The sequence below is a fragment of the Desmodus rotundus genome, chromosome 3, assembly GCF_022682495.2.
Source record: "Desmodus rotundus isolate HL8 chromosome 3, HLdesRot8A.1, whole genome shotgun sequence".
Lineage (NCBI taxonomy): Eukaryota > Metazoa > Chordata > Mammalia > Chiroptera > Phyllostomidae > Desmodus > Desmodus rotundus.
Genome location: NC_071389.1, coordinates 199494735 through 199515978, shown reverse-complemented (window position 1 = coordinate 199515978; position 21244 = coordinate 199494735). Strand labels below are relative to the sequence as shown.

At 45.9% G+C, this 21244-nt stretch overlaps 1 protein-coding gene and 1 long non-coding RNA gene across 2 annotated transcripts in view; one reads left to right on the top strand and one right to left on the bottom strand.

Annotated features, from left to right (window-relative positions):
• The window catches only part of ATXN10 (ataxin 10), a 134583-nt gene extending 120037 nt beyond the window's left edge, over nucleotides 1-14546 (bottom strand). The window contains exon 1 of the mRNA XM_053919704.1: nucleotides 14249-14546. Coding sequence (XP_053775679.1) covers nucleotides 14249-14364 — 116 coding nt within the window. The 5' untranslated portion in view covers nucleotides 14365-14546. The remainder of the gene's footprint in view (nucleotides 1-14248) is intronic.
• A 23-nt stretch (nucleotides 14547-14569) lies between these two features.
• LOC123478617 (uncharacterized) lies at nucleotides 14570-20618 on the top strand. The gene is made up of 4 exons (XR_008426304.2): nucleotides 14570-14709; nucleotides 14986-15079; nucleotides 15201-15595; nucleotides 16275-20618. It is a non-coding gene; the product is annotated as an uncharacterized lncRNA (long non-coding RNA).
• Nucleotides 20619-21244: the final 626 nt, after the last annotated feature.

Genomic DNA, 21244 nt, shown 5'->3' with positions numbered 1-21244 from the left:
GCTCCTGAAGCGTCCTGTGAGTGATTCCCAACATTACATGTTAATTGTCACCAATGCACCATGCCTTTTTCCTTTATTACACTTTTAACCAACAGAAAAACTTTTAACTGAGCCAAAGTCAATCGAAAGATTCCTAAAATCCAAATAACTACTAACAGCCACTAAAGAATAACCATGGCAACGTCTCCCTGGCACACAATGATTCGTAGCTACAGCACAGAGACAAAATAAGCCCTGGCCAGCGTGGCTCGGTTGGGCACCAGCACCCTGCAAAGCAAAGGGCTGCCGGCTCAACTTCTGGTCAGGGCACATGCCCGGGTGGCGGGTTCAGTTCCCAGCCAGGGCATGTGCAACAGGCAACCGGTCCTCGTTTCTCTCTCACACTGCTGTTTCTCTCCCTCTCTTTCTACTTCCCTTCCCCTCTCTCTAAAAACAAATAAATTAAGTCATTTTAAAAAGAAAAGAAGTTGGGATGGTGATCACTGTCCTTTGCTCTCCCCAGGCTGCACACCGTGGGTTACTGAACACACCAAGAACCCGTCCTCCTGTGTCTGCTCAGATGGACGCCCGCCACCAGAATGCCCTTTCTACATACACCTCCCCCCCCAGTGCTCGCCTGGAAGAATCTTGAGTCTCCTCACTCTCAGCCCTGGGGAACCCCCCACCCCGGCTCCCGGGAACCAGCTCCCATCCAAGCTTCACTGGCACTCAGTCCAGAAGACTGAAATAACACTTCCCCACACCAGATTATATTCCCTTTGGTCTCCCTCCCCAGCTAGCCTAGGAATCCCCCCAAATAGAAACTATCTTATTCTTTTTCCGTATCTCTAGGCATCATGCAAAACTAGCATCCGCTCACTAACTGCACTTGTTCAGTTCAAGTCTCACACAGCCATGAGACTAGTGGCATCGGAAGGGTTCACAGCTCGTGACGGGGCCCAAACGTCGCCAGAGCCATGCTCTGGGCCAGGCGCCCGGCGGCCGAGAGCGGTGAACCAGCGCACTTTGCAGCGGCACCTGACAAGAGAGCTGCTGAGGCATCAGCTCAACTCTCCCACTGCCGTTACGAAGTCCACATATCCTGGACCTGGAACCATGAAAATGGCCTACATCGCGATGCAGGTGTCTTCTGACTGACATTTAACAGACAACTAACTTCTCCTCTCCACTGCACAATAAATGGTTACGTTTAGAGGGGGTGGGAGGGAGAGGGGCCGCGGCCCGATTAACTGTATTTCAAATTTCTTGAGAGCAAAGACTATTTCTTAGATGTGTTTATCCCTCTAAGAAGAGTTGGGGGAAAACCTTTTCCTCTAGAGCCATATAATAAATAGCTGTATATTTTATTCACCATATTTTTATACGATATAATACATTAACAACTTTCATCAGAGAAAGACAAAACAACTTTTACTCACTAGCAGTAAATACTAGGAAAGAATTTACTAACTCTCTTCTATACTTCTTTACCGTCTAAATAGCCTTGAAAGAAAGCTTTCTCGGCTTATAGATCCAAAGCAGTCATAATGTGCTCCGTCTACAAACTCTAAGTCCCCGTCAAGACAGCACAGCTAAACGTGCGTAATGATTAATGACAGTGAAATAGCTGGTAGAGATCAGTCAGTTGTTCCTATATTACAAATGTTATTAATAATAAAAGTTGCTGTCACTTCTGCTTTAACCAAACTAACACAAAATATTCACAAGGACTTGAAAAAGCTTAGCTACTTCATTCACAGGAGGCAGAAAGTACTTAAGAGGACAATTAAAATTCAGCCGTTAGACATTCCTGTTAGGTAGGAATGCATACCCCGAAGACAACATATAAATGAAATGTTACATTACACACAAAAAGGGCTTAAAAAAAGCCTTTGAATTACACAAAAGGTAGAATTTCATCTCCTTCAAGTTCGAACAGATCTGCAGGTTTGATCTCGGCGAGTCCTGTTTGAGTGAAATCACAGAAAACTGCCCGTGATCGCGTGCGGCAGGTCAGAGAGGCCTGGCACACGTGTGCGCGCGCACCGCACCGGGAGTCCGGCAGCCGGGCCTCCTGCTGAAAAGGAAGCGAGATGCTAGTCCCCGGGAGGCTGCAGCTCACACTGTCACACTTGTGAGAAGATTCATTCTAACACTGCAGATTTAATTAAAAACTGGCATGTGTGGTTTACAGTAGTTTAACCACTGTCACTAAGAAAAACTATTAAAATACACCCAAGCTCAGAGATTAAAGTAACAATCACTGGTTGTTATTTAAACCCATAAGCCCTGCCTACTGATTTGACTGGACTGATAGAACAAAAACAGAAAGCACTTCTATATCCTGCCAGAAACAGCCTAGGGCAACATTGAAATTCATCTTTGCAGACCTCAAAACTCTCCTGTTACATCCTTTCCCCTCTTCTGTCACATCCAGGACTCCCTAGATGTCCCTGAAGCCCAAGCCACTCCATTTTGCAGAGCTGGCAGACTTCTGTAAAGAGTCAGCAAGGAAACTAGGCTTCAACCTGTCCCCTCTGTGCTGTAACACAAAAGCAGCCTCACGCAGCACCTGAAGGAACGTCCTGTCCTGATGAAAGTCCTTATTGGGCACCAACGCTTAAAGTTCCTATCACTTCCACATGCCACAAGACTGTTTTCCTCAAGTACTGAAAAACGTCAAGCAAGGTCAAGCCCATTCTCAAGTCGCAGACCACAGATCTACACGGGATTAAGATGGGAAACGTGAACGTGAGGAACAACTGAACGGTACACAGGAAGTGCAGGGATCGACGGGCTGTTTGCGGGGGTCCGACCACACAGCCATCAATAAGATGAAAAGACAGCCCACTGAATGGGAGAAGATATTTGCCAATGCTAGATCCGATAAGGGGTTAATATCCAAATTTTATAAAGAGCTCATCCAACTCAACATCAAAAAAAAAAATTCCAATTACAAAATGGGCAGAGGACCTGAACAGACATTTATCCAAAGAGGACATACAGATGGCCAATAGACATATGACAAGATGCTCAGCATCTCTAATCATCAGAGAGACGCAAACTAAAACCACCTTGAGACACCTCCTCACAGCTCTCAGAACGACTATCATCAATAAATCCGCAAGGAAGTGTTGGTGAGGATGTAGAGAAAGGGGAACCATTGCGCACTACTGACGGAAATGCAGGCTGGTACAGCCACTGTGGAAAACAGTATGGAGTTACCTCAAAAAATTTTAAATGGAACTTGCCTTATGACCCAAAGATTCCTCTTCTGGGTATATATCTGAAGAAACCTAAAACACTAATTTTTACGAATTTATGCACAATAGCTAAGATATGGAAACAACCCAGATGCCCATCAGTACACAAGTGGATAAAAAACCTGTGGTACACGTATACCATGGGATATTTCTTGGCCATAAAAAAGAATGAAATCTTACATTTCCAACAGCATGGATGGACCTAGAGGGAATTATGCTAAGTGAAATAAGTCAGAGAAAGATAAAGCCATATGCTTTCATTTATATGTTTAATCTAAAGAACAAAATAAACAGATCAAATTGAAACAGACTCGTAGATACAGAGAACAGACAGATGGTTTCCAGAGAGGAGAAGGAGTTGAGGCACTGGGTGAAAAAGGTGAAGGAATTAAAAAGTAAAAATTAGTTGTTACAAAATAGTCACAGGGATATAAAGTAGAGCATAGGGAACATACTCGATGCTATTGTGACAACTGTGTGTGGTGCCAGGTGGGCACTGGAAGTATTGGGGGACCCCTTCGGCAAGTATGCGACTGTCTAACCACTATGCTGTGGCCCTGAAACTATACAAAATAATACTGAATGTAAACTGCGACGGAAAAGTCCTAAAAGGACAAAGTAGAAATAAGATTGTGAGTATCCAACAAAAACTCCACTGAGACTCTGGAGATTCTAGTTCGAACATCACTGAAACGACAGCTCAATCTGGGGAACACGGGCATCTCTGATCTGAGCTTTCCTATCGCGTAATAGCGTGTCTTACCACGTAAGTTTTCTTTAATAGCTTTTGATAAAGTCTTATGATATCCTCAATGATGACAAGCCACTGACACTTCAATTGGGCTTATTATATGCCCAGCACTCTTCCAAACACTACATGGATAAATAAACTCAATGGCTATAATGAGCATCACTTGCTTTCAAATGATCTTCTCACTGCTAATGTCACTTCTCCAGGCTTGAGGCCTTCACAGAGGTGACTCAGCCCAGAGTTGGTCCCAGAGTTCCTTTGCCTTTGAGTGAGTGTCCTTGCCCACAGTCCAGTGACCACACCCTTGGGTCCAGGGACCACTACAAAAGACTGGAAGAATGAAAGAGCGGAGAAACTCTCCTCTGAGGGTACTCCTGGTCACAATTCTAACCTTATTTATTTTGATTTGCTGGCTCTCTTTCCTGTCTACTTTGTCCATTTAAGATAATTGAATGTGAGGGGTGGCTCACACTGACCACATCTGTATTTTGAAGTTGAGTCAGAACACCTTACCAAATAGTTCCATGCGGTCTTCCAGCTCATGGCACAGATAAAAATAAAGGAAACTGTCATCACTCTAAAAAGCTCTTTTTATAGTGTAGCTTAATTGATGTTCTCCCTCAACAAAGCTGACCTGAATCATGGGTGAGTCAAGATGATACGGCATCCTCAGCTAGGCTGACGATTCATGTGGGGGCTTTTTGGTTTTTTGTTTTGTTTCGTTTTTTGTTTTGTTTTTGGTGCATCCAAAGACTCCTGCTGGCCAGAGGCTCGGTCACGTCTGGGGGAAGCCTAGTGACTGTGCGCACACGCGGACGGCCAGGTTTATTTTTGAGTTCTGTAGCGCGCTGACCTCTGAAGTGTTCCGTCTATTCCCTTCGTGAACGTTAGCCAACGTACTTGTACAAACAAGTCGAAATCCCGAGACCCTTTCAACCTCCTGAAATCATACTCATCATCACAGCTGGTCATTTTTCTACACTCTCCTTACTCGAGCCTTTCTTCTACGCTCTCAGTGTACCTAACGACTCAAGAAAATTAAATATTTAAGGAAACAATAACATGCTACGAAGTGCTCAGGATGGGCTGGGTCTTAGAGTGGGCAGAGGTCAGTAACAAGAATCCTGACTTTGGACAGCTCTCACTTAGTAGGACTTGTAGGTGATTAAGTGATGATAAGGCTCTACATAAAGTTCTTTGAGAAAAGTAAGTACAGAGTACCAAAGCGAGTAGAGGGCAGGGGCACCTGGAAGGTCAAAAAGACTTTCAGTAGGAGGTGAAGTGGTTAAATCTTCAGGGCAAATTAGGAGTGTGTATGAGTGAAGGAATAAAGGCATGAGACATTTATATTTATAAATTTAATATCACAGCATTTGAGCTATTCCTGTTTGGGTGGTTCGAAGTGAGCTTAGTTACGTGCCCTGAATCCAGCGTACTTGCAGCACTAAACACAGCACAGCACACGGCATTCGTGAGTGATGAAATACATGAAGGAGTAACATGGAAACGGAATTAAGAGCTTTTGAGTAATTAGGGCGATCGTTATTGACTGGCTCTGCGACAGCACTAAGTGATTTTTTCGTTACAGCCACGGGCTCCTCACTGTGCTATTCAGTTCAACACATATTAAGCCCCCAACGTGGGTCTGTGCTAGGAAATACCGTAGAGAAGACAGTCCCAGCCCGCAACGGTCGCAGTCAAGCAGTGGGGGAGACATCCAGAGGCCATTTCATGATAAAGTGAAAAGTGCCATGAGAAAGGCGTTCACACTTCAAACATCTCCCTTCCGTTCCAAAGAATGTAATCACACTTACTCTGAACTATAAATATATCGCCCTTAAAACAAGGTAAGCATCTCCATACACCAAACACGGAACAGAAATGCTCAGCTCTAATCAGGTCTAAAACCAAAGAGTAAGGCCTGCTCTGCACAAGCAGAGGCCATTTGCAAGTCAACTCTGCAGGGTGACGGGGAACCGAGGCTCCCTGCGCCTATGGTGACTGGGGCCACTATGGGAATAATACTCAGTGCCCGGAGGGACTCCCTGGCGGCTGACAAGGAGGAGAGCTGCACTCAGCGTGTGCGCCTCCGGTGTCAGGAGGAAGACAAGAGAGCTTTCAGTGAGGACCTGGTCCAAGAGGCTGGCCAGTGTAGAGAGCAGACACACAGAACCCCCAGTACCACCGTGACATATCGCCAACAGAGGACCTGGGGCTGGGGCCACGGGGGAAACAGGTAGAGGAAAATGCGAAGCTATTTCACAGGGAGTAGAGAGCCCAGAGCGGGAGAAAATACAACAAACCTCTCACTCGAGAGCAAACCAAAGGCTCCAGAGAAAATCTAAGCCTAGGAAAAGCTGGCCCCTTTCTCCTCATTCCCAGTGACCCAGCTACAGAGTCTGTGTCCCAGCCCCGCCACTGTAGACCATGCTGGACTAAGTCTTCGATCCAAGACGAGGGACACTTTCATCAGGGGGCATGGGCAGAAACACAGTGTACCTCAGGCTAGATCTACAGAATGGTCACTGCGGCAGCCTCAAGCCGGTGGACCAGCAAGCGAAAAGGGAGTGCCGGCACCGGCAGGAGTAACGACCCTGACTTTCCAGGAGAGCCAGGGCTGCTACCACAAGTAGGGGCGGGGGGAGGAGATCTGGAAGTTGGCGAGTCAATGGGATGGAAGTCTCTTGGATGGTGAGTACTTTATCATGTGTTTCTTGGCCCTTTATATATTGAGAAGCATATAAGTTTTTTGCCTAATTTTTTAATTGGTTTTTTATTGAGTGGTAGGAACTCATATATTCTGAAATAAGCCCTTTGTCAGATACATGTATTGCAAATGCTCTCACTCTATGGTTTGCCTTTCCATTGTCTTCATTTCTTTTCATGAGCAGAAGTTTTAATTTTTATAAAATCTAATTTGATAAAGTTGATTTTTGTCTTGGATGGTTAGTGTTGTGCCCTATATAAGTATCTATCTACACTCAAGGTCACAAAGATATTCTCCCATGTTCTCCTAAACACGTCATAGTTTTAGCTTTTATGTTTAGGTCTATAACCCATGGTGAAATAGTTTTTGCAAATGGTGCTAGGCGTGGGAAAAGATTCATTTTATTCTGACTTCTGGCCAAGATGGAGGCGTAGGTAGACACACTGTGCCTTCTTGCACAACCAAAAGGACGACAATTTAAAAACAAAAAACAACCAGAACTGACAGAAAAACCAAACTGTATGGAAGTCCAAGAACCAAGGAGATAAAGAAGAAACATTCATCCAGACCAGTAGGAGGAGCGGAGCCAGGCAGCCAGGCGGAGAGGACTCGCGGCAAGGCCTCCACTGACAGACCCAGCGAGGTGGTGGATTGTGGAGCAGGGTGAGCAAAGCTGCAGCTGGCCAGCAAGGCAGCAACTGGTAGACCAGGTGACAGACTATGCAACCCAGGGTTCCAGCACAGGGAAATAAAGCCTCAAACCACTGATTGAAAACACCTGTGGGGGTTGAGGCGGCAGCAGGAGAAACTACCAGCCTCACAGGAGAAACCACTGGAGAGACCACAGGGGCCTAGAGCATGCACAAGCCCACCCACTCGGGGAGCAACACCAGAAGGGCCCAATTTGCTTGTGGGTAGCAGAGGGAGTGACTGAAAACCAGGGGAGAGCAGAGTAAGCGCCACTGCTCCCTCTCGGACCCTCCCCCACGTACAGTATCACAGCGCAGCCACCATTGCCACACCCTGGGGAATACCTAAGGCTCCGCCCCTTTACGCAACAGGCGGGCCAAGACAAAAAAATGGCCCAAATGAAAGAACAAATCAAAGCTTCAGAAAAAAATACAACTAAGCAATGAAGAGACAGCCAACTTGTCAGATGCACAGTTCAAAACACTGGTAATCAGGATGCTCACAGAATTGGTTGAATTTCGTTGCAAATTAGATTAAAAAAATGAAGGCTATGCTAAGTGAAATAAAGGAAAATGTACAGGGAACCAATAGTGATGAGAAGGAAATTGGGACTCAAATCAATGGTACGGACCAGAAGGAAGAAAGAAACATCCAACCAGAAAAGAATGAAGAAATGAGAATTCAAAAAAATGAGGAGGGGCTTAGGAACCTCCAGGACATCTTGAAACGTTCCAACATCTGAATCATAGGGGTACCAGAAGGAGAAGAGGAAGAGCAACAAATTGAAAACTTATTTGAACAAGTAATGAAGGAGAACTTCCCCAATCTGGCAAAGGAAATCGACTTCCAGGAAGTCCAGGAAGCTCAGAGAGTCCCAAAGAAGCTGGACCCAAGGAGGAACACACCAAGGCACATCATAATTACATTACCCAAGATTAAACGCAAGGACCTACATCCAAGATGACTGTATCCAGCAAAGCTATCATTTAGAATGGAAGGGAAGATAAAGTGCTTCCCAGATGAGGCCAAGTTAAAGGAGATCTTTATCACCAAGCCCTTATTATATGAAATGTTAAAGGGACTTATCTAAGAAAAAGAGGATAAAAAATAGGAACAGTAAAAATGACAGCAAACTCACAATTATTAACAACCACACCTAAAACAAAAACAAAAGCAAACTAAACAAACAACTAAAACAGGAACAGAACCACAGAAATGGAGATCACATGGCGGGTTATCAACAGGGGAGTGGGACGGGGAGAGAGGGGGGAAAGGTACAGAGAATAAGTAGCATAAATGGTAGGTGGAAAATAGACAGGGGGAGGGTAAGAATAGTATAGGAAATGTAGAAGCCAAAGAACTTATATGTATGACCCATGGACATGAACTATAGGGGGGGATATGTGGGAGGGAGGGGGTGTGCAGGATGGAGTGGAGTGAAGGGGGGGAAATGGGACAACTATAATAGCATAATCAATAAAATATATATTTTTTAAAGATTCATTTTATTCCAATTAGATGTCAACTTGTTCTACTATCATTTCCTGAAAACAATAGTTTTTAGATTCCAAATAGTTTTTAGTTTCCGTTTTGAGTTTCCAAATATTTGCAACAGGAAGATACCTGGAAATGGCCTCAATTTTTCATGCACAACATTCAGCATTCAATAAAAAAAAATAGGACCAAATGACTGTACACAAAAAGACAAAACCTGACAACAGAAAGTTATCAGGCACATTCTTTAACTACAATTAATATGTTCAAGAAGATAAGTCACAAAATGAATTCAACAGTGTAACCTATTTTTTAAAAATCAAATAGAAATTCTACAATACAATGGCTGAAAAATACAATACTTGAAACTGAGAACACAATAGATGACAGCAGGTAAGACAGCAGAAAAGAGGATTAGAGAACTACAGCAAATTAGCAGAAAACTTTCAAACAAGAGCTCGGAGAGAATGGAAACTACAGAAAGGAGCCTGAGACACATAAAATAATGAAAGATTTAACATATGTGCAACTGGAGTTCTAGAAGGAAAGGAGAGAACAGGAGACCAACAATATTGGAAAAAATACTGGCTGACAATTTCCCAAACTGGAAAAAGACATCAAATTCAAGAGGCATTATCCGAACAGGATAATCATGAAAAAGCCAAACATCTCTGCCCTCATGGGCCTTCCGTTCTGGAAGGAGACAGAGAATAAGACAGCACTGTAAATAATTACATAGGACATTAGAATGTACTAAGTGTTCTTTAAAAAGGAACACAGAATTTATAAGGGAATTCAAAAGTATGGAGGGAAGCATCTGCACTATTTATAGGATGTACGAAATCTTGAAAGTAAATAGAAAAACAATTTTAACTAAACACAAATTGAAGAGGAAAAATAAGCCGTAATGACAGAAGCCTTAAAAAAAAAAGTATTGTCTACAAGAGTATGGAAGAAAAAGACCAAGCGTGCACAATGAGTAGTAACTTATAAATATAAAAGCAAGTCCACAAGAATTTGTGGAGCACCTATAATCAACTGGCATACACTATGCCAGATGCTAGGCATACAGGAAATGTCATACGATCCCCTTATTCAAGAAGCTCACCGATGGAAGAGCAATGAGTTATTAGTTCCTTGTAAGTATGAGAAGAATTTATATTGGGTTGGCCAAAAAGTCCATGTTTTTTTCCATGAAATAAAAGATACGCTTTTCATTTTCACCAATAACTTTATTGATTTGGATATTTTAAGTATATTGGCTATCTCCCACATGGTATAACATTGATTGTTTTCAATAATGTCTCGATTTGATCGCTATCAACTTCCACTGGTCTATCCAATCGTGGATCATCATCCAGCAAGAAATCTCCGGCACGAAACTTCCCAAACCACTTTTGACATTTTTGATCAGTCACAGCACCTTCTCCATACACTGAACAAATTTTATTTTGCGTTTCAGTTGTGTTTTTATGTTTCTTGAAATAATAAAGTACAATATGCCAAAAACGTCACGTACTGTCTTCCATCGTCAATATTAAAATGGCTGCACAAACGTTCACCAATTTTGATGTTCTTTTTAACTGCACACTAATACGACAGCCATCACAATACAGTCTAACAAAATTTTTTCAAATCAAGTCAAGTAGCTCTAAGAGCTACTAGAACCATCTTTTTTAAACGAACAAACTTTTTGGCCAACCCAATAGATAGTATCCTAGTGTTACATGATTTCTTGAATACTTAAGAACCAGAACAAAATCTCTGCAGAAAACTAAATAAATTATGGAGCAGCACCACCCAACAGAACTCTCTCCAAAATGGAAATCTGCATACAATGAGGTAGCATGGGCTGCATGTTGCTCCTGAGTACTTAAAAAATGACTAACGCAAGAAACAGAATTATTGATTTTCCTTATTTCTAATTAACTTAAATAGCCAAATACAGCTAATGGTTACCGAATGGACAATGGAGGTATAGAGTGTGACAACCAATCTCACTTGGCTGCACATTTTAACACAGGGTGGGGTCTGGATACATCATAAAGATAATGAGATACATCATAGAGGTGACTAAATGTTGAAAAACAATACCTCTGGGAAAAGGCCCGAAAATACAATTTTTAAAATATTTATATCTTACTTTGTTCCAGAAAGAATTTAACATGAATGGCAAAGACTCAGAGCACAGCAAGAAAAAAATCACTTGTTAAATAAATGTCAAAAAACCAGATATGTATATTAAATAAAGGTATAAAACAAACTTAAAATAGGTTTAAAAGAAAGATTTTACCTTCTGAGAAGAAATAGTTGAGCAACATCTGAAAACTGGTATTTTATGACTATAAGCCTTTTTTTATGGATATAAGTGATTCCGATACTATTCAAAAAGTGGGTTATAGAATATGGGTTTAGTACAGAGCATGAATAATTTAGATTGAGATATTAGTGATCCACTTCTATTTAATAAATTACCCCCAAACTTAGCAAATTAAAACAGTAACGTTTAGGGTCCCGCACAGGTCTGAGGCTCGGGGTCTCCCAGGAAGCTGCCCACGTGGCTGGAGGCTGGGACTGACGGAATCGGATCCACCTGTACCATGATTCATCCCACTGGCTGCGGGAAGGAGGCCTCAGTTCCCCACCACACGGACACTGCGGAGGGGTGCCTGAGTACCCTTGCAGCGTGGCGGCTGGCTGTCAGAGCAAGGCCTCTTATGAACGACCTGATCTCCGAGTCTTACGTATCACTTCTGCAACGTTCTCATCAGAAAGCAAATCCCAAGCCCTGACCAGTGTGGCTTCGCTGGTTGGGCACCGACGTCCCACACAGCGAAAGGTCGCCACCGGTTCAATTCCTGGTCAGGGCGCAAGAGGCAACCGATCAATGTTTGTCTCTCACATCCACGTTACTCTCCCTTTCTTCCTCCCTTCCTCCCTCTGCGAAAAAATAAATAAATATTTTTAAAAATAAATAAAAGCAAATCACGAATCCAGTCCACACTCCTCCTCGTGAAGGACAGAACACCAGAGGATCTGTGGACATATCTAAAACCACTACAATGAGATATGAGAATTCCCTCTCCCTTGAGGGCTGGCTAACAGTTGTATGAGAACTTGGGATTCCTTTCCTTGGAAACCCCAAATTAGAATTGTCATCTTTATAAAATAGCTTCCATTGCTTTCTACAAGGCAGGAGACTAAACACAACTGGGTTTTGGTTGCTTACAGCCCAGTTACTTTTAACAGCAGGTGCTAAATAAATGGCATCTTCTAGGCATAAAACACTGTACGAAGCATTTGCCATTACAGACCCTCACGATAATCGTACAAAACGGGCGGTAGCATCCCCGTTTTCAAGCCGGGAAAAACGAGGCTTTTTGTCCAGGTCTACCTGGCTCCCAAGTCATGGTTCTTTCCACTATGTGACACTTCGATTACTCCAGCGACCTCGGCGGAAGCCTGATTTCTAGCATCACCTCGGGGAAGAACCACAAATCACACGTGGTTCCGCTAACACGCAGACCTGTGGCTCCATAAGCTACTTCCTCACTCGCATCAGTCCACGTTTCTGCCTGTCTGGGATTGTCTACTCGCTACTCGGAGGCCTCACTCTGTTTCACATTATGTCCCCCCCAGGTCCTGGCACCTCCACCTGCCCTCCCTCTGCGTCCACCTGCCTTGGAGGGACCCTCTCAGAGCACCTGGACTCTGGTCCAACCCGGAGTCTTCTCTGAGGGGCACGAGTGACTGTGCAAAGACACACAGAGAAGCCGAGGCTCAAGCAGGACCAGAGCCCGTCCTTACACACTCACCGGAGGCTCCTTGCCTCACCTCGCACCTGCATCCCCACGCCCAGATCTGCACGTCGGCGCACCTCCCCTGGTCTCCAAACTCCGCCTGGCACGAGGACAATGCTCCAGAGAAGCCCAAGCCACAGGTGGGAAGCGACTTTGTTTCCTCATTCTCCCGATGATCCATACAACTTGTGCATATTTTTCAATACTTACGCTGTCCCTCCCCACAGACAATGTCCTAACTCAGGCAACTGTGTCTTTCATTTGGGCTTCGGCATCGGCTTCTTAAAACTCCCCTGGCTCTGGCCTCGCCGTCTCTAATTCATGCCCCACAACGGCAGCCAGGCCACTCTTTGTACTTTGCAGACCTTATCATTTCACTCCCTCGAGAGGACCTTCCCCAGCGCCCATCGACTCCTCTCACCGGAGAAGAACAGAGAAAGGCCTTGGAAACTGGCTCGGGCCCGAGTTTTATACCACAGGTTACAGGAAGGGACTGACGTTGGAAAGTCCTCCGTACCAGACACCCCGGCGCGTCATTCGCGCCTCGCGGGAACCTGCAAAAGCCCCAGGAGCAGTGCCCCGGGCATCCAGCGCTCTCTCAGTAGACCAAGTGGTCTACTTTAAGGCCAAGAGGACCCCCAGGGGTCAGCTGGGCCCACCCGGGTCTGCCGCCCCTTTCTCCCACGCTCGCTCCGCTCTCCGTGGGCACCCGCAGGTCTGTGCGGCTGTCTGCCGGCTCCCGGAGCCGGACTCCCCCGGACAGAGCGCGCCACGAATGCGACACCAGCTACACGTACCCGGTACCGCGAGACCGGCCTGGGTGCGGGGGGCTTACTACGCAGAACCTCACTCGGTCCTCGCGTTCGACGTGATTCCCACCGAACACACGACGAGACTGAGGCCCGGGGATCAGACCGGGGTCACACGAGCGCTGGCCGAGGCATCACGCACCGGATAGTTCCACACGCTCCGTGTCACGTGCCGCTCGGTACCACCCGCAAGAGGAAGCTCTGGATCGACTAAGCCTTCCAGCAACTGACCGTAACGCCCCCGGGCCTGTCGGGCGGCGGGCCCTCCGACCTGGCTGTCGCCCTCAGGGGGCAGAGCAGGGACTGGGGGCCGGTCCACCGGGCCCCGCGGAGCGCCGGCCCCGCCGCGCCGCCCAGCGACTGGCGCTCCCACGCCCCCGCCGGGCTACACGCCCCGACTCCGCGGCCCGTCGTCTGCTCCCGGCCAGCGCCCGGCGCAGCGGCCGGCTCATCCCGGCGGCGCCAGCGGCCCCTGCTCCATTAACTGAAGCGGCCGACGGTGGCGAGGGGCTCGCTGCTGACGGTCCCCCGGCGTCCGCCCGGCTGCGCTCCGGTACGGGCGGGTGGGGCACACGTCTCAGCGCCCCGCGGGCACCTCGGGGACCGACGCGGGAGGATGCGGGCAACGGCTCAGCGGCCCAGGTCCCCGGCCGACCGCAGAGACCTCCGCCCCCAGCCGCGCCGGGGAGGGCGGCCGGCCCCCGCCAGGCCGCGCCGCTCTGGCAGCCCGCACGCTCGCGCCGCGCGGCCGTTACCGATTCCGCTGCTCCTTGAAGAGCGCCGTGAGCGCGCGGAGAGCCTCCAGGTCCTGGATGGGCGCGGGCACCATGATGCCGGATAGCCGGGCGGGCGGCGGCCTGGGCGCCGCCATCTTGCCGATGCCGAGCCTGACGGCGAGAAGCGGCGGCGGCGGACGAGCTGCGGTGGGAGGGGAAGCGCGGGGGAGGAGCGCCCGGCGCCTCGGGACCAAGCCGCGGCCTCTGCGCCCGGCAGCCCGCGGCCGCTCCGGAGAGCTCGAGGGTCGCGCCGGGATCGCCGCGGGCCGCGGGGACCGTGCAGCCAGGGGAGGGGGCGCAGGCGGAAGTGCAGCCGGAGGGGACGCGGCGCGGGCGGAAATGTGGCCGGAGGGGAGGGGGCGCGGGCGGAGATCCGCGAGTGGAGCGGGGAGGGACTCCCGGAGCACGTCGAGTCTGAGCGGCGGGAGCCTGGGTCCAAGGTTCTCGCTGAGGGGAGGGCTACGGGACCGGTTCACCCGTGGGGAGGGCTACGGGAGAGGTTCACCCGAGGGGAGGGCTACGGGACCGGTTCACCCGAGGGGAGGGCTACGGGACCGGTTCACCCGAGGGGAGGGCTACGGGACCGGTTCACCCGAGGGGGAGGGCTACGGGACCGGTTCACCCGAGGGGGAGGGGTTGGGGACGAGGCCGGGGAGAGGACGGGAGCTGGGCAGAGGCGCCCTCTGAGGAGAAGGCTGACGACCAGGTTCCCGCAGCTGAGGAGGCCCGCGCCCGGCCCGACCCCCGGAATCCAGCGGCCCGCCACCAGCTGAGAGGCTCAGACCCTGCGAGCTCGGTTCCCGACCCGGGGTGAGAACACGCGCTCCCGCTCCTTGGGGCTTCCAGTGCGGCTCGAAGTCCAGGGGCTAAGTTCTACAGCAGTGGGGTGCAAATTGGTGTTTTTCTCAGGAAAATGAACTCTTTGTTTCAGGAATCCCTGGAGGGTGTTGGCAACTCCGCCGTTTTCTGTCCATGCCCTCGATCACCTCGCGAGTACTTCCGACGGCGTTGCCGAGCTCCGTGCTGCGGGAGCGGCCTGGGCCCGAGCGCACTCGCAGGCCCCTGAGACCGGCGGGCGACTGGGCGCCGTGCAGGGCCGAGCCAGAGAGAGGGCAGAACGGCCGTGGGAGCACTTGAAACGCACGGACGCGCGCCCTCTGCCACGTGCTGTGAGGAGCGGCAGTGCGTTCAGGTGCAGTAACCGCCGGAGTGCGCAGACGAGATGAATCGTGCACAAGCTCGGTACTCGGTGTGGCGACGCAGCCCTATCCTTTCAGACGACTGCGCGTTCCTTTACTGCTGTGTGCCGAGCCATCCACGCTCTAGGTAACTCAAAATGCTTAACGACCCTTAGAAAACATTCCCTGTGATACTCAGATTTATTGCCTGGATTAGCGCAGTGCAATCCTGATTGGTTTCTTTGCTGCTTCTCTTGCCTCCCCGTGTTCTAGAGCCTTTAAATATGCAAGTCAAGTGCTTGCAGGGTTTGCTTCCTTCCTTCCTTCAACTTACCTGCTCAAATGACCTAGAGAGTTTCCCTTACCGTATTTTTCAAAGAGTTTATTTATTTATTTCAGAGAGAAAGGAAGGGAAAACATCCATCGGTAGAAACACTGATTGGCTGCCCCTCACACACCCCGGAAGGGGAACCTGGCCCACAACCCGGGCACGTGCCCTGACCGGGAATCGAACCTGCGACCTTTGGGTTGGCAGGCCGGCGCTCGACCCACCGAACCACACCAGCCGGGCTCCTTTACCAATCTCTAAAATGGTACCATGCCACCCAAATTGCTGATCCTCAGGAATTTTTCTCCATAGCACTTAACACTTTCTACATCATAGTTCTAATTTGTTTATTGTTACTTATTTTGTTTACTGCCAGGATATATTCTCACACCTAGAAAAGGACCTCCTATAGGTAATTGTTCAATAAATAATTGTTGAATTAATAAATAATATTTTAAAAATATTTTAGGACCATGACTCCTTGTGTTTTTCTTTCCAGGAGGCCCTGAGCCATGAGTATCTCTCAGGACAACTGGCACAAGTGCCACAAAGCTGGAGACAAGAGCAAAAGCATGAGCTGGGACACCCTCCGGCCACCCCTAAGATTGGCTCCCACCCCACACACAGTCCTCATGTGAGGAGGCAGCAGAAAGGACCACGCCACGAGGCCGGCCACGGGCAACTTCTCCTGAGACTCCAAAGGCTGTACACACGCAAAACGAGTCACTGATGTCTCCAGTGCATCCAACAATGACCTGGTCCACACCAGCACCGGGGTAAAGAACCGTGTCTTGCTCATCGACAGTGCTCTGTACGGACCAGCGAAAACCCCCCTATGCACTGCCTCTGGGCTGCAAGGTGGGGGCCAAGTTGACTCCTGAGGAAGAAGAGATACTGAACAAAACACATTCAAAGAAAATTCAGAAGTAATACGATGACAGGGAGAGGAGTGCCAAAACCAGCAGACTTCTAGAGGAGCAGTGCCAGCAGGACGAGCGTCCTGCGCCGTTTCACCACCGAGCCGCTGTGGCCAAGCCAAGGGCCGTGTGCTGCAGGGCAAGGTGCTAGAGTTCTCTCTGAGGAAAATCGAGGCCTGGAGGGGTGAACAAATTCTTCCCCCTTCTATTTTAGCTCATACTTTCTGTGGGGGGAAAAGATATTTTCAGAAAAAGGAAAGGAAATAACATGCCTCCAGGAGAAATACAATCAAAAAAGTTCAGGAAGGAGGAAAGATGGGAGAGAAGAAACATAAAAGGAAGATTAACAGAGAGACATTAATAGGACAGGCTAGAAATATGGGCAAGTAGGAGAAACAAAAGGATATTAAATTGGTCGAACAGCGGGTGTTATTGACTGCCTGGAATCGACTAGAGAATTTTCAACCTTGACTGAATTGACAGAACTAAGTTAATATTTCACTTGGGCGAAAAGGCATTTTTTAACATTACATAATGTTATGTAATTGTTTATCTTATATCAGCGATTTCCAACTGGTGCGCTGCAAGAATTTTTAAAAGATGAAATACCTGATTACTTAGTCAGGGGTACTTACCTCTTTTCCCTTAGATTGTCAAATAAAAAATTGACAACAGCCACTACAACAATAGCTGTCTGGTGTGAATGAGTCAAAATTATACCTATTTTTGTCAGATGGACAAAAAAATTTTGTTTGGTGTGCCGCAGAGTTTTAGTAATTAGTTATATATGCCATGAGATGAAAAAGGTTGAAAATCACTGCCTTAGCTAAATGTGCCACCATGTCGATGTACCTGAATTAAACTTGAGATGCAATTTGTGATAGAAATTTGTGTCTTGAGCCTACTGCAGAGAAACTGGGTCAGCAATGATTCAAGAAGTAGTCAAGAAGTAAAGTAAATAGAAAGAAGGAAGGAAAAAATGCAAAGCAAGGAAGAGAGTAGGTGAGGTTCAGGCAAAAAGATCCGGAGCAGCTCTGGCTGGTGCAGCTCAGTGGATTGAGCTCTGGCCTGTGAACCGAAGAGTCGCTGGTTCGATTCCCAGTCAGGGCACATGCTTGGGTTGTGGACCATGTCTCGTCCCCAGCGAAGGGCGTGTGAAAGGCAACCACACCTTGGTATTTCTCCCTCTCTTCCTCCCTTCTCCTCTGTCTAAAATAAATAAGTAAAATCTTTTTTAAAAAGATTTGGGCCAAAGTGTATATGGTTTTGGCACAGAAAAGAGAGGAAGTGGATACTGGAGATGAGTGACAGAGAGAAAAATTTTTGCTTGTGATGACTCCTCTATCTCACTTTCTTCTTACCATCTCTGCCTTTGATTTTTCTCACCAGAAAATGTATGTCATTGCCTCTTATTCCACTAAGATATCATGTGTCGATCAGGAAATCCTCTCTTGGCACCAATTTTTCAAAGAAAGCCTCGTACTATAATTGTGTTTAGGTACCATTTCCCTGCATCTGAGGCCCTTCAAGGCAGAGATTTTGTCTTCCTTGTTCCATCCAGGACCAAGCTCAGTGCCTTGTACTTGAGGCAAAGTTATAAATATGTGTTGAACTGAAAACTTTGGAGACTGAAGGGAAAAAGAACAGAATACTGTAATTGTAAGAGCAAGGACTAGAAAACTACAGCCTAGGAGCCAAGTCTTTCCCACTATCTTATTTTTATAAATTGTATTGGAAACTGTCACAGTCATTTATTTACATATTGATTATAGCTTGCTTAATGCTACAATGGCAGAATTGATCATTGTGACAGATTGTATAGCCCACAAAACCTAAAAGATTAACTATTTGGTCCTTTATAGAAAAGGTTTGCCAACCTGGTAAACAGATGAGCTCTGGAATCAGACAAATCTGGATAATGTGAACCCTGTTCTCATCTCCTAGCACCTGACCTTGCACAAACAACCATATCTTTAAGCCTTTCTTTTTAATTTGTAAAATAAAATAGTAATAATACCTACTTAATTGTTCTCAAGGTATAATTGGTAGTAAGTGACTGACAACAGACTGCTGGTATTCAAGGCAGTAATTCTGATCTTCCTAGTCATATTTGCATTGTGGGGATCAACAATTTTTAAACAATTTGTGAAGTTATTAACAACCTAATTTCCTATGATTGCTACCAATCCATTTTAAATTTAATTTTCATATTTCAATTTAGCCAATACCATGAACTATATTAGAATCTAGTATTACAAAGATGAATTACATAATGCCTTAGCCATCAATCAGCTGTCAGTCTACTAGGGTATCCAGGAATATAAATGTACACTGATGATACCGTGTAGTAATACCAGAAAGGATGTACAAAGCGCTAGGGAGCTGGGAAGCGGAGAAGGACTACTAAAGAAGACGTAAAAGCTGGATCTTAAGTGATTAAGTGAACACTGGACAGGCAAAGGTGGAAGTACATTCCAGAAAGTAAAGCACCAAAAATGGCCTAAGACTAGTTGGTTTATAGTGAATTCTACCAAGCACAAAGAAAAGATACAATCTCTGTCTCATATAAGAAGTTTCACAAAATGGAAAAAGTTTCATTTTTAGCCTGTAATGACAGGCTAGGTTATTGAAAGCAACCCTCTGAATGAGAAAAACTTTTTCAAAAGTGAAATATTTCAAAAATTTTCCTGTCACTTCGTTGATCCAAGCAACCAAAAAATCTGAATTGGGATTAAGACAGATCCAGAATGATAGCGCATTTAGAGGTGTGGTAGAGACGACTGAAAACCATCTTTGGAGAACAGTGACATTGTAGGCATAAAATTACTCCTACAAATAATACTCAAATATAGTGAGGAGCACAAAAATAACCAGGCCTACAAGGAAACAAGACATCATGACAGGAACTAGCAGCATACAACACAAACAGACCCGCAAAGACAAGATACTGGACAATTATACAGAAGCAATGAAGCAACAGTGTTTGCTATATTGAAAGAAACAAAACAATTTAAAAGTCCAAGCAAGGAACTGAACTGTAAAAGAATGAAATAGCATATTTATAAAGGAAAATAAATAGGAAGTCTGGAACTGAAAGACTAGCACAGTAAAAATTCAATGGATGCATTTAACAGCAATTTAGAGAGATCTGAGGAGAAAAATAGATGAACTGGAAGATAGACCAGAAAAAATTATCCAGCATGAGGAAATAAGAATATAAAAAATAAGGAAGAGCTAAGAAACACAGAAAAAAATTGAGGGGGAAAAAAGAAATTAAGAAAATTTAACACATGTAACTGGAATCTCAGGGGAGAGGAGAGAGAAATAGATTAAAAACAGTACTTAAAATAGCTGAAGTTTGCCAATAGAAGCTGAAAGATTCCAAACCACAGATTCAAGAAGCTCAATGAATATAAAATAAAATTAATAAAAAGAAACATATAGAGAAAGGCACATCATAGTGAAACCGCAGGAGATAAAATCTGATAAGGAGCCATAGGAAAAACACAATTTCTTTTTAAAGGAGTAAGAATTTGACTACACTGGGTTCTTTACAGAAATATTAAACATTAACAATAAATGAATAATATAATAGTGGAATTCTACCTTCAACTTCTGAAAAATATCAGTGATATCTGTCAACAGACCCATGCTTAAGGAAAGACAAAAGAGTATGAATAAGAGAACAAAACATCCCGGGTGGAAGGGAGGAATAAAGAGCAACAAGAATGGTAAACATTCAGCTTCATCGAAATGACCATCCAAAGTATAAAGTAAAAATAAAGCAACCATGTGTTATGGGTTTAAAATAAATAAAGAATTAGAATAGTCGTGGCGTGGTTCTTCTCCAAACCATCATGAAACCACCTGGGGTCTTTTCCCCTTCTGGTGTCCCAACTCATGCTCCCAGGTCTGTCCAAATGCGTGCTCTGCATAGGCAACAAAATTAAAAAAATTGGACTTTAAGAAAATTTCAAAATTTTGTGCATCAGAAGAGATTATGTGGAGTAAAAAGGCAGCCCACATAATGGGAGGAAATATTTACAAATCATATATCTGATAAGGTATTAATATCCAGAAATATAAAGAACTCCTAAAACTCAACAACAAAAATAGTTCCTCAAAAAATTAAAGCTGGAACCCTGGCTGGTGTAGTTCAGTGGATTGAGCGCGGGCTGATCCCGGTTTGATTCCCAGTCAGGGCACATGCCTGGGTTGTGGGCCAGGTCCCGAGGCGGGGCCATGCGAGAAGCAACCACACATTGATACTTCTCTCCCTCTTTTCTTTCTCCCTCCCTTCCCTTCTCTCTAAAAATAAATAAATAAAATAAAATAAACACAAAACTTTTTTTTTTATTACAGCTGGAGTTACCATATGATCCAGCAACTCCACCTCTAAGTATATACCCTAAAGAATTGAAAGAAGGGTCTTAAAGCAATATTTGTACACCCACATTCGTAACAGCATTATTCATAATAGCTAAATATGGAAGCAACCCAGTGTTCAACAACAAATGGTAAACACAACATGGTTTATCCGCACAGTGACTAT